This window comes from Anneissia japonica, unplaced genomic scaffold (genome assembly GCF_011630105.1).
Source record: "Anneissia japonica isolate Jap-2015-1 unplaced genomic scaffold, ASM1163010v1 scaffold288005_len623695_cov211, whole genome shotgun sequence".
Taxonomy (NCBI): domain Eukaryota; kingdom Metazoa; phylum Echinodermata; class Crinoidea; order Comatulida; family Comatulidae; genus Anneissia; species Anneissia japonica.
Window position 1 is genome coordinate 123,571 of NW_022701263.1, and position 13,996 is coordinate 137,566.

Here is a 13,996-nt window from a genome sequence, read left to right on the forward strand (position 1 = left end):
AGAAAAATTGCTAGGGAAGAAACACAACACACCAGATTCAGAAAACTTGTAATTTTCATCTAGAATTTGGGGCGAGAAGAATCTTTTGAGTATTGTACGTAAGCACCGCTGATCCCAGGCGTCTGTTACACGGCCACCATATGTGATCTGCACGGAAAAAAAAAATAGCATATTGCTGAAAATGAGGTAGGTTGCCTATGGTGTTGTTATACAGCAAGGGTGGGCATAAAAATCGGTTGGAATGCCAAAGTTGATTTTTGATTTAACACAGAGGGCCACACCAAAACTTTGATGTTTGCTTCCAAAAACCTCCAAGCACTGCTTTTACACCACTTTATTCTCAGTATTAATGTTACTTTCTGCATATAATCGGTGCCGGGCTGTAAAAAACAAGGTATTTTCTAGCCAATGTTGCTTGCTTGGCGTGCCGCACACATTAGGTTTTTAATTCATTTTCCTGGGCGCAAAAAAACCACTCTCGGGCCGCACTATGCCCACCTGTGTTATACAGCATGATGGAGGAATGATACATTCTGTCAGGCTGCATTCTGTTTAAAAATCTTTTGCAATTATATATTTATCTAGGCTTGTCTCCATATTATGCACTATAAATATACAAAATCCATTTGACATCCACATGTTTGTGTTGATTGCATACAAATTCAATATCTGAATGAGAGCACAATACCTCTCCAGTGATGTACTGCAGTGCATCCCATGGGATCTCTCCATCATCTAGGAACATCTTGAGGTTCTCCAGGGCACACATTCTGTCACTATCATTAAACTCATACTGTAACATAAAATATGGCAGGTAAAAACTAATAATAGAAACCAATGGTAATTATGCACAAATGATCTATTTAACATTAATTTTTTTTTTTACATTAATTTTTTTTGTTTGAACTCTCTGCAGATATTATTCTCCTGACGACTGAAGCAACTCAATCACAACGTCACAACATTGTCAACAAAAACAACAGTTCTTTTCAGAACTATCTTTGTGGTGTACCGCAAGCACTTAATATATTAAATTTTATAACAATGAATTTAAATTTTCTAACAATTATTTTGATTAATGTCTTTTTTTCAATTTTTATTTTTTAAATGTTGAGTTTCATTATCAAACTTTTCTTATAAAAAGATGTTTTCCACAATAATTTCATTAGATATTAAAATTATTACATTTTTTGTCTTTTATTTGTTTTTTAAACTTTACCTTAATATTCCAGCCAAGTGGACCAAACTTCTTCCTCTCTTGTATGATGGCATGGAACAAACACACGCCAAAGATCATTTTACGCCACTTAATACCAAGAACTACAAAAAAACAGAAGAGCCAACCATTACTCAAAGAATTGTTTTGGATGCTACTAAAAATCTGATCAACAGGAAAATGCATACACATAATTATTTGAAATTATTGATACTTAAGGATATTTGGTATATATTTTGAACTAGAAGTACATTATAATTGTGTAGAAAACTTTGGCCAATTATATAATGACACTCTGAACTCATGACAAGAGTACGAGTAGAAAAATCAGACCGCTAATTATTATTGCAATTCATCTTTCATAAGTCACTTTTGGAAGTTGTCTTAAAGTCCAAACATTTACCTCACTCTTTATAAAAGCACCTTACTTAACAACACCTATACCAGTCAACAAAGAAGGTAACCTTCATAGAACTTACTGTGTTCTTCAAAATGAGACGGTGTTAGTTCAAAGAAAGCCCGTCGAATATTAGCCCGGAGGCCTTTCGGGGGTTCATTGGTGACCTTCACACTGTTCTGAAGCACAGAGACAGGGAACACTTTGGTGGGCATGGAGCTGAGGAAGAGTCGGAAGTCAGGGTTGATTTCTGCACCTGGTTCTCCCATTGCTAATATGATCTCTTCCATGCTCAACATCCAAGATGCGGCCAAATGACAGTTCTACCAAAATGAATATAGAAAGAGTTTTTGAAACATGATAATACACAACAATATCAACCTATCTCTGTATTCTTCCTTCTTTATTTTGTATTATTGTATTATTTTATTGTGTATTATTGTATTATGAAACACGATAATACACAATAAAGATGGCTAATTACAGAGATATGTTGATATTTGCAAGCCATTAAACAGAATGTTTTTTTTACTCTGTGAACAACATAAAAACATTTGCTTCCTCTACAATAGTCTGTTTTATGAAGCTATTCTTAGTTTATTTCATTTTATTCCTATCAGGACAGATTCATTACAAATGATTTTGTAATAGCTTTCTTACTAATTTATAATGTTTAAAAGCCCTTTTCATTACAATCATCACTATCGAAAAGTTTGAAAACCACAGGCTACTGTGTTTTACCTGAAGAAATATCCAATCCCCATTTTTGACTGCAGCTTCTATCATCTTTTCTGCGACAGGTCCCTGGCCCTGGCCAAGAGAGATTGCTTGGATTCTATCCAGGTAATTCCTCTCCCGGGCAAATCGTTGAAACGCTGCCATGGGATCTGATCCAGTGCTAAGAACAAAGACCAGCGGTGTGGATGGCGTCATGTCTTGGTACAGAGTCGCAAGATCAATCGGAGGATTCTCAACAAAACGTTTACCGAGGTTCTCACTCACAAAATCAGTGACTGCAAACACAACCTTAAAACACAGTACAAGAAATAATGTGTAGTTTATGATCTCATTGAAAAACAAGCAACAGTAATATCATAAAACTGTTTTAAAGAACAATGTAAATTACAAAATTAAAATAAAACCAATTTTTTAAGTTATCAAATCATTCCAATATACCTTCTCTTCCATGAATGATTTAACCATCATCAACCTTTGGAAGCTTGTCAAACGCTCATTCCAGTGACCTTTGACCTTTCCATCATCTTGCGGTGCAGCTTCGTCGCCCTCTACTTCGGGTGGAGGAGCATAGGGAGGTGGAGTTGGCCCATATCCATCCCACTTCTCCGGGTTGGCTTGAACCTGAGGATAACAAGAAGAAGAAACTCATAACTGCATTTTCAAACAAGATCATAACAACAAACATTTGGCCATTTATACCTATATTCACAATTAAAACTAGCTTTAAGGCGCTATACCTGTAATCGTCCCATACTACACGCTACTGGTGTGGCAATCACATCACGGGTCAATCCTTTAAACGCTGGAATATTTTGTTCAAGGTCGCAGCAAATTTTCCATGTTGCTTCTGTCAACCATGGAATATCTGGCTTCACTTTTTCGTCCTTTAAAAGAAAAAAAAAACAGAATTGTACATTAAAACTAAACAGATTTCAAAATTCTACTTGTTGTGTACATAGCTACAACTTACAAAATGTGTAAAAGAACATAATTCAATAGATTTTAATGTACAATTTAACAAATTTGTATACAATTAGAATATTGTGATTATCAAATTAACATTTGCAGACACATATAAAGTTTAATTTAAACTTATGAATTTTTCAAATAAATTGCATCACCTGGCCAACCACTGCGGCACCTCTTAAGAAGAAGTTCCACTCGTTATCAGTTATCTTGCCATCCAGGCGCATGATATCTCCACATAGCATGAATGAGAACACTAATTTATGCACCTCAAATAAACCACTGTTGTAAAGAAAAGTACATTATTACTTATGTCCAAAGCTGGTCACTCGTTTCTGTCCCTGGGCCAGGCAATATATTTACATTGTCTCTCTTTACCAAGGAGCATAACAATAAATTTGACTTATATATTAGTGGCTTATGCCAAAAACAGCTCCTAATTGTTATTGAAGCATTGACGATTGATAGAGAAAACAAAATCTAAAGATCTAGCATATGACTTTTTATAGATTTTTTGCAGCATTATGGAATACACATCTAGAAACAAAATAGTTTATGTTTCATAAGTTTCTACCAATGGTTGGGGTATTATATATCACACTGCAGCCAGAAGCTAAATTACAGAAACAAGTTTTTTAAATATACAGTACAAGCATTACTATTATGGCTATCAAACAGAAGGTGTGAAAATCTTAGACCTTCGCATCATATTATTACGGCTGACATATTTGTTATTAATTGATCACATAGCTACTGTCCGAGGGCAAGATGAATTTGTGCCTCTTCCCCCAAGAGTATCGTTAAAAAGAATTATTTCTAATTATTAATTACAATATTTCAATATGATCATTAGATCTTTGTATAAAAATTAATCTGCAGTTCCAACCGTGAAACATTAGAGTAGACGGCCACTGTGGTCTGCTCAAGCAAAATCCCAAGCCGTTTCATTAGGTCATCACTCTTCTCACTGTTTTCAATGCAAGTGTTGAACAGCTGAAAGAAATCATAAATGTTGCCAATTTATGTGACAAAAATTAATGTAATGCCATTCTTGATGAATGTCTTAGCAATATGATAAATGCTAGTTATGTAACAAAGGTACCATGTATGCAATACATGTAGTTAAGCAATGTCGCAACTATCGAACATTATTTGACAAAAACATGTGACAGCCTAAATAAGGTCATGATGACATCACCTCTTGAACATATATAGGAACACTATGACTAAATATGGGCATACACAGTTTTTTGTCAAAGAAAACAATGATAATCTCAGCAGAGCTTTACTGAAAACATTTGAAAGCAAGATGTTCAGTATGCTAATTTATCCTAACACTCATGGAGTGTATGTACATAAATGTGCCGTAATACCAATCAAGAGGATGGAGAACCAAGACCCTCACAAGAAGCATAGACGATTGAAAATGACTTCAGCTCATAAAAAACCATTTACATTATTATAGCACAATATTAAATACAAAAACAGTGACTGTTGAGGAGAGACTACTTACATTCTTGAAGTACTTGAGGGAGAATTGGTACATAGGATCGATCTCTGCCAATGACGCAACCACAAAGTACATCACTGAACCACGCGAAGCAACACCACGGTACTTCTCCCGGGCCAATGAGATCTTCTCCTCTGTAGACTCGGCTTCTTTCAGACGATTTGTAATCACACCTGAGGTAACCTTGAAAAAATGCAAAAAATTGTTATCTAACAACAAAAAATTGTTATCTAACAAATTCTGCTAATAATTTACTTTTTATTATCAATATTTAGATCCTGTTAATAGCCCACTCTTCATATGGATCTGTGTATGTGTGCAACATTTCATATTTATAATTTTTTCAGTTAGGAGCATTATAGTATGATTTCACGAGCTGACTGTTCCATTAATATTTGAATGATATTCTCACTTAGTAGAGAATTTTATTAGTTTATCAAGTTATGTATTCACAAAACAAATGTTAATATTATTGCACTACACATTAAGGAAAGTTCTTACCTTTGATTCATTGAGTGTGTTTATCAGTTCTTCATTGTCTAAAATATTTCCTTCAGATTCGAACAGCAACTTGAGAATTCTGTCTTCAATTGCTTTCAGTTGGTTGCGATCAGCATTGATACGCACAATCAACTGATTACGCTGCTCTTCTAGATCAGGTCGTTCAAGTCTCACAACATCACTAAATAACATCAATACAAATAATATTAATAATATTATAATAGCAACTACTATAATATTGATTATCAATTTTTATTAGAGTTTATTTAATAAGAATTTTAAAATAATTATCTATTTAAGAAAAGGTAGTGGCTATTTTTACACCACTTTTGATTGGATATTACAGTGCACACTCCAGTTCGAGACCGCCTCTAATTCCAATACAACTCTAAATCGAGACCATTTTTTCAAAGAACTAAATAACAATCTTCAATATTTTAACACAAAGCTAACCCTCTATTTGGAGACCGTACACTGAGACCACCCCAAATTTTCAGGTAACAAAGATGGTCTCAAATTGGATGGCGAACTCTATTGTCAAATCCAATCTATACATAAAATAACATCCAATCATAATTAGAAATACATTTAGAATTGGTGTAATAATAGCCACAGCCTTAAAAAAAGTCTCTCTGGTTACCTCAAGAGTTGATCTTCAAGTCCGGACTTGGTTACTGTGAAGTTTATAATGGTCACTTTGATGCAGACTTCTGGAAGGTAATGTGGGTTCGCCATCTTTGTTGTCATATAAAATCTAAAGTTTTTGTCATAATCAATGTCACTATCTCCGAGTCGTATCAGGAGACGACCACCCTAAATCAAGACAAAACACATTAGTTTACCTACTCTAGTTTATTTTTAAAATAGTATAGTTAGAATTGTACTTAGTCTATAAAAAAAATTAACATAACATTGGGCTTATAAATCCCAACAGGCATTGTTATGCTTTTGTGAAGGTAACATTAATGTTAGGCTTACCTGCATGAATGTTTGTTTAAGGAGAATTGGTTCGAGGGCTGGATCTAAAGATTCACCAAGTTCTTCAAGAAGGACAGGTAATCCAATACGAATGGCTGTCTCTAAAGTGCGCAAGAAATCCTTGTCTGTCAGCTTAATAATCTTCAAACCATTTCTGGACTCACGATTTCTAATCCAACGATTGGCCTACAAAATCAAAGTTAATTATCTTATGGGATATTCTTCATTAGATTTTCAAATCAATTGCGATAAGATATGAGTCAAAAATTTACCATGATAAAACAACAAGTAATTTCCAATGTTCAGTTGGAATTTACACAAGAAAAATTTATAAAATTGTTCACAAGAGTAAACTCACCTGATCTTGTGGATCAATCATTAGAGGCCAACGTCGCCCTCTAGTAACCAGAACAGCATTTTCTGTTGACACTGTATCTCTGGGCAACCCATCAGAATTCCACTGCCTGATTTCAAATTGATCAGCAAGGACCTTGATTAGACTGAAGTCTTCACTGACTGGGATCTCCAGCTCTTGACATCGAACCATCCAGCGGTTGACAAGTTCCTGTCTGAAGGAACTTGTGAATGCACCATAGTAGGCAACACAAGCAGCTGCTACGAACACATTGCCCGCAACATTTCCAATCTGCTTCTCAAAATCCTGTAAGTCAAGACAGTATTAACATCATTTGCATTTAAATGTTATATTCCTTGATAATATCTTTTATCATGGGTATGATAATATCAATGTCTAATCCTTAATTGAAATAATAACTCCATACCTTAACACTCTCTTGCCAACGGATCTGTTCATCACCCAATGCAGTAGTCAACTTGCCAGCCCGTTTCAATCTAGCGCTAGTCTGGGCCATATTCCTCTTCAGGGATTCTTTCTCATTAACACTGGCCTCGTACGAGGCTTGGAGCTCTGCAATCTTGCCTTCTACCTCTGCTAGTTTGTCCTGTTTCTCTTTCAAAACAGCCATAGTGTTGCTAAGCTCCTCCTCAGCTTCTTTCAATCTGTATTTAACATATAAAAATGAATAGTTACTCAACAACAACCAATCAGGAAATCAATTAATCAATCAACCAATCGATCAGTCAATAAAACAACCAATCACCTCACTGTGAATGAACCAAACAAATTAAACAAACAAATTGAAAAAAAAAATATTTTCTCCATCATTTTGAAGATAGGAAGGGGTAAACTTTTGTAGAAAATTAAGATTATCCATTTAATGTATGGTTTGTAAGTGAATTTCATATGAGTAGTAACCCTTGCTTTCTCAGCCAATCAACTGGATCGAATTGAATTGAATCAGCCTAACTAATCAAAATAAAATGTATTTCTATCTTTTTACATAAGCCAATCAAAATATTAATAACTGAGCCAAATAACATATCAATCAATCAATCAATCATAAAAATAATAACTATACAATGCCACCTTACTAGAAAACGTTTGAATTATTCTTACCTTTTCTTTTTAGGTTCCACTGTCCTAAACACCTTGGCATACAGATCCATAGCTCTCACCCACATACACATTGACTTGCATGCCTGAAAATAAAGGTAACTTTCAAATCACACAAAACAGAAGTGATGTTGTTGGCCTGTTACATAAAATTGTTGCATTATAAGCCTGGGTTGGACGATTCCATCATTTTTTTTTAGGTAAGTTCCTAAATAAAAATTGGCATATACCGGTTTATTCAGGTAAATATTCAGGAAATAGACATGTTTTTGACTGCTTTGGCGTCAACAGCTGATACGATTCAATGAGACAGTGACGTGACCATGCATGGTGTTATGGATTTTCTAACAAGACCGCCACAGATGGTCAGCTGATTGGCGTGGCATGAGGCAAGTGTCCACAGAGCGTGTCTACTAGGCTTAAAATTAGATCAATAAATGGAATCAGATGAGGTAGTGTTATGTACCTTTGAGGTTTTCTCAACAATATCAGGAACAAACTTGGGGTTATCAATGTACTTTTTGAGTTTCTTCAACAGAGAATCTGGGATGTTGTCTTTATCATATTCCATCAGTTTCTTTAAAAAGGTTGGATCACCTAGCAACCCTTTAGCACTCGGCCAATCAGGTCTGAGAAAAAAAGGTAAAGATAATAGACAAAATTACTTTATTCCTAAATGGAATTACTACAATTAAATCATTTCAAATACAAAAAAAATCACATCATAAGCACTAATCATTGTCATCATTATTACTTTAAAGTAATTATCAATATTAGAATCATCACCATCATCTTCATCATCCCAAATGTATACCACCCCCATCAGTATCATTGTCATCATCATAAAAAATTCCTTATCATTAAAATCATAATAATCAGTAATCTATTAAAACTATTATTCATCTTAATTATTATTACACTTACTTCACAAAGAGCACAATACAGACAGCCTCCATCACGGTCATGACAAGATCAGGTGGCGTGCTAAACACCTTCAACTCTGCTATGTCACTCTTGTTCAGTGAATCAAGGGCCTTCTGAGCAGCTTCAAGGGCAGGCAGTGCCTCATCGAGATCCCTCTGAGCATCATCAGCGATGGCTTGCGTCTCCTCTGCTTTCACCTTGGCTACAGCTTCATCCTCCAACACTACTTTACGTACCTATTCAACAAATTATTGCAATGGTTAAAATACAAAACATAACAATACAAATTAAAAACTATTTAACTAAAAACCTTCGTTTACTCATTATAAAATAGTTTAACAAATTAGCTATCTGACATACTATCAACTTTATTGTGTACACGTATTCCTTCGTTTATAAATGTAGATATTCAAGTTGTTTAGCTATGAAAATAACATAAAGTCATATTACATTATATGTGTCACTTAATAACATTGATACTGTGGTAATATGTTGTATTATGCACTGTGTATTGTGGGTTCTGCTGGTCATCCGATATCTAATACCCAATGTGTTTAACCATTATTGTCAGGAGCATAACCATGTAAAGTTATAATAAATCCAAATCGGTAAAAAATAACTTTCTGCTCAAGTTAACTGGTAAATACAGAACCCTACCTGATCTGCCTTTTCTTGATCAACTGACAACTTTTCCATCAGCAGTTCTGTGTCTGCAGACTTCTTCTTCAACTCAGGTTCGAGAGCTGTCAGTGTGACCTCCATTTCAGCCACGAGGTCATTTGTCTCTAGTAATTTAGTGAGTCCATTTTTTACACGATCTCTTGCATTGACTAGTTGCCTGTTAAAAAAATGCTTCTGAATTAATCACTCAGTATCAATAAGAACAAGTAAGTATACACCATTAAGAATTGAATGTCTGCTTAAACAAATGAACATGGACATACTTTCGTTTAGTATCCAGCATGCTGAGATAGAGGTTGATAAGTTCAAGGTAGCTAGTTGGTGTCGTGTAGTAGCGTCGACGAAGCTCAGAGTAAAAACGCTCTGCAATGCTGCTCACACTGGTATGGATCTCAACACACATATTGGATATCTTCTCCTACAAAACAGAACCAAAAAAAGTAAGTAAGCAATAGTATCTCTATTTGTTCAAGTTGAGTACCTAGAGAATCAGAGCTGTGCCCCTGGCTACACAGGGCAGCAGCAATGCACCCCTAGTGGTGAGTTTGAGAAGGCACAGACAATCCCCTGCTCATTTTCAAAGAATGTATAGCATTCTACAAACAGCTACCTTTTACCTTCAAACAACAGTTTGCTACACCTGTATTTCACAGGGGAGGGCACATTTAAAGTATATACTATGCTTAGGGCTTACAGACCACTTGGCCTCAAGAGGGTTGGTAAGGAAATATTCAAATATATCTGCTATTCTACCTTCATATCGTCAGCTCCAAGATTCTCATGTTCAAAGAAGTTAGTTGCAACAGACAAAAGAGCTTCTTCTGGCCATTCAGTGAACCAGTCAATTGTGCAACAGTTCACCAGTGATGGGAACATCCTACAACGTGCACGGAATGAATCACCAACCGGGCTCATGCAAAGCACAATGTGAAGGTTCCTGCGAACCTGGTTGATGAAATATGTGAAGATTTCGTCTCGATTGCCTTCTGGGATACCGGCCTCCTTTGCTGCTGGTCTTGTTCCAATGATCACTTGTTCATACTCATCAGATTCAAATAAGTTTGGCACTTCTCCAGAATTTAAAATGTTGTTAATATCTTCAAGGAATTCTTCCACAACAATCTTACAAAACAAAGATTAAGTAGATTAGTATATTATATTATATTAAATCTAACTTAGTATTATTATTAGACATTGAGGCCTAGTTCAGAATAGGTGGATAAACCCAGGTCAACTCACCGGGTTTATCCACATGCCAGTCTGAACTAGGTGGCTTATCTCAAGCCGGGATGTGTTCCTATAGTAATTAGGCCTGGCGTGCCACCGTGTTTAACTTTTTTAAGCCGGGCTTTAATCGCCGTAATGGTCTTACGTTGACTTTGGGTAAAAAAATGACCAATCACCATTCAATTATGCTTTCTGTGAGCAAGCGTACTTTTGGAGCGCAATGTTTCGAAACTCGTTTCCTGGTTAACGTCGCTAGTCTGAAAGGTCGGCAAAGTTAAGCCCAACTTAACCTTGAGCTGGGCTTAACGTAAGCTTGGCTTATCTCCAAGTCTGAACATAGCCTAAATAACCTAACATCATGATCTACCAATGAAAGTTTTATCAAATGTTAGTCTTCTATGCTGGTTGAGCAAATCAACTGTTAAAAGCAACACATAATTATCTAAAATGCACAAACATACTGTATAACATACAGTAATGGCCTGAAGACTGAAAAACCAATTCACCATTTGTAACACAATAAAACTAAAAAAATGTTAATATACTTATTTAATGATAGTAGATTGTTCTCAGCCTTGTATACAATTTAAGCCTTATGTAATTGTTTTTATCAATTGTTATTAATTATAATACATAATTAATATTTCTACCAATACTATAGCAGAGCATTTAGCACAGTGGATTTTTATTTGCTACATTACAATCCACCAGAATCAGATTTATAAAATTAAAAATATACTTTTATATACACCCATGTTTTCAAGAGGAGTAAACAAATTGTATATGTTATATTTGAAGTTTCTACTAATAAATACCTGTGTGTCAGTGAAAAGGAAGACTGTATTCTTGTTCTGAACCCCTGCAAGCATGTATAGCTTTTTAAGATCATCATGGAAGGACTGGTAGTTGTAGCCTCTACTCAACTCTATCTGGAAGCATTGGTATCCACAGATATGGGAGGCTAAGCGTGTCAGTGACTGTTTTCCAGTACCCCCTACGCCAACTAGCAGGGCATTTCCTCTTTCCTGGCGGATCATGCGGACAATCCTATGAAAAGTAACAGAAATAATAATGCTCCAGAAAATATTGACAAGCAGGCTATTTTTGCCTACCTTAACCACAGAGAAACAGTTTAAAATTTAAAAACATTTAAATGTTAAAAAACAAGGAATACATAAATAATTACAAAAATACCAAAATAAAGTAAAAACAAACAAATCTATACAAAATAATTACTACCAACAAAGTTTACCTAGCAACATGGGTCATGGCATCCAAGAAGAATACAAGTTTCATTTCTTTTGAAGAGCTCATGTTGAAATCATCAAGATACTAAAAGATAAATAACAATAGAATGTGTAAGTATTAAGAATTTCTTGGCATTTACAAGCAGTAAACATGACTTGTCACATGGTACTTTTTAAGTGTGTGTGTGTGTGTTTATCCAAATCAACTATAGTTAAACTAATTCAACAAACATGTAAATACTTTCAGGTAAAATACAAACATAAAAGAGAGTGAAGAATATTGGCTTTCAAAAGCTGGTGCACCATCAGCAACCACCCAATTCATGGCAAGGCATGCATTTTTACATTAAGTGTGGATGACAAAAAAGTTAAAAAAATAGTGGTATAGAGCAAAAAGAATCTTACATCATTCAGGACTGTCTTTAGTTTATTCAGATCTGTGATATCCTCATAGAATCTGTCGCTTGGATCTGCTCCCATCTTCATAAAATCTCCAAAAATAATTGGTTTTGTCACAAAAGATTCAGGCTCAACATTCTGGCCAAAGTGTTTGCTGGCCATCTCTGCAGTGATCTCATTAAAAAAGTTCTTGTCTGCCTGATTTATAAGACGGTCATGGAAAACACGCTGACATTCATGGCAGAAAAGCCGGAAAATGGCTGTCTGATCTCTGATTATACTAGGATCAGCTTGCAATACACCTGTGTCAAAACAACATAAACAAATAACAATGATGCGATTTCTAAAAATGTAAAACTCACCCAAAAACAAACTGTTTTGAAAAACACAGGTTCATGCATCCTTAAAGATTTTGGAACCCTACCCAAATACTCAATCATCGTACCCATCTTTCCTAAATGAATGTTGTTATATTACTTATAACTGCGATTAATGATAATAAAATGTTGATAAACTTTGAACTTTGTCTAATGAGGTAGACTGTTTTTCTTTTTACAGAGTAACAAATCATATAAAACATTCTTAAGAATAAGATTACAAATCCCAAAAAAAAATCAACCCAACATCAATTTATCTGAGAGTTACAAGATACATACCTTGGACACACTTAGATAAATCTCTCAAATTAAAGACATAATGGGACTTGGCCGGCGTAGGCAACAGGTCCGTGCTCATACGGCCGTAGATCTCAACAGCAGCGCCGACAATTGCCTCTGCAGATTGCTTCACTGCCGGTGCAAATTCTTGGAAGAACCCACTTATAATTGACTGAAAGTTGAAAATGCCGGAAAATAATTAAATCAGTTTGTATTTGGGTAATGTAGACAACTGGCATGCAGTTAGGTACATATTTCTACATTACAGAACTGTTTTTATTGCATATTTTAAAGTTATGTTATTAAGTGATACTATTATGAACTTGTCAATTCCACTGAAAGTAACTAATAAATAAATGAACACTACATAAATAAGCAAATGAGTCGCATATTGATCAGTAATTAGTAAGGTAATTCACACTAAAATAAAATTAGCATTTTTTGTGATTTGATTTTGTATATGAAAAAATCCTTGCCTAAGGCATCATTGAGATTGATCTCAAAACCGCAGATAAAGCAAGCATTTCTCTCTCCGAACCATTCGATTAAAAATGAATGACCTATAAACAACACACCCATGTTTTATTTAATAAAGATTTTGAGAATAAAATATTTAAATTACCTGCATTAGAAGATTGAAAAGAACTTACCTTGAATATATGCTTGAGTGTATGATCTGTCGCCACTGGAATGCAAAACATACTAAAATGGCGCATCAGACGCGGAGTGACAGGATTACGACCACCCCCAGGTGGTGCACATGCTGCAACAAGTGTCACATCCTGCAAAAACAATCAAAGGTAATGTTAAAAGAAATGTAATTTCCAAAAGAAGATGGCAGAAGAATAATAATAGCAGAAAATAGCAATGTTATGTAAACATTAATTCAAGCTATACCATAATTACAGTATCATAACTTTGTTATGCTTTATCAAAATAAATAATTGGCATAAATATACTGTACAAAACAATTATATTTTTAATTCCATAATTATCAGGATTTTATGAATTTTATTAGGATTCTTTCAAGAGCAATGTCATTAACAAAATTACTTAAAAATGTATAAAATGATAAAATGTAA

At 34.8% G+C, this 13,996-nt stretch overlaps 1 protein-coding gene across 1 annotated transcript in view; it reads right to left on the minus strand.

Moving 5' to 3' along the window:
* LOC117103522 (dynein heavy chain 6, axonemal-like) overlaps positions 1 to 13,996 on the minus strand; it is a 38,579-nt gene that overhangs the window by 7,729 nt on the left and 16,854 nt on the right. Inside the window, exons 32-57 of the mRNA XM_033244094.1 lie at positions 13,565 to 13,696; positions 12,915 to 13,086; positions 12,265 to 12,560; positions 11,865 to 11,944; positions 11,428 to 11,659; positions 10,139 to 10,507; positions 9,649 to 9,803; positions 9,362 to 9,542; positions 8,705 to 8,940; positions 8,247 to 8,409; positions 7,784 to 7,866; positions 7,089 to 7,326; positions 6,665 to 6,967; positions 6,307 to 6,492; positions 5,969 to 6,141; positions 5,329 to 5,509; positions 4,831 to 5,010; positions 4,204 to 4,310; positions 3,473 to 3,599; positions 3,089 to 3,235; positions 2,790 to 2,972; positions 2,355 to 2,639; positions 1,696 to 1,936; positions 1,220 to 1,320; positions 689 to 793; positions 33 to 147 (exon numbers count right to left, since the gene is read on the minus strand). Of these exons, the coding sequence (XP_033099985.1) occupies positions 33 to 147; positions 689 to 793; positions 1,220 to 1,320; positions 1,696 to 1,936; positions 2,355 to 2,639; positions 2,790 to 2,972; positions 3,089 to 3,235; positions 3,473 to 3,599; positions 4,204 to 4,310; positions 4,831 to 5,010; positions 5,329 to 5,509; positions 5,969 to 6,141; positions 6,307 to 6,492; positions 6,665 to 6,967; positions 7,089 to 7,326; positions 7,784 to 7,866; positions 8,247 to 8,409; positions 8,705 to 8,940; positions 9,362 to 9,542; positions 9,649 to 9,803; positions 10,139 to 10,507; positions 11,428 to 11,659; positions 11,865 to 11,944; positions 12,265 to 12,560; positions 12,915 to 13,086; positions 13,565 to 13,696 (4,771 nt within the window). The remainder of the gene's footprint in view (positions 1 to 32; positions 148 to 688; positions 794 to 1,219; positions 1,321 to 1,695; positions 1,937 to 2,354; positions 2,640 to 2,789; positions 2,973 to 3,088; positions 3,236 to 3,472; positions 3,600 to 4,203; positions 4,311 to 4,830; positions 5,011 to 5,328; positions 5,510 to 5,968; positions 6,142 to 6,306; positions 6,493 to 6,664; positions 6,968 to 7,088; positions 7,327 to 7,783; positions 7,867 to 8,246; positions 8,410 to 8,704; positions 8,941 to 9,361; positions 9,543 to 9,648; positions 9,804 to 10,138; positions 10,508 to 11,427; positions 11,660 to 11,864; positions 11,945 to 12,264; positions 12,561 to 12,914; positions 13,087 to 13,564; positions 13,697 to 13,996) is intronic.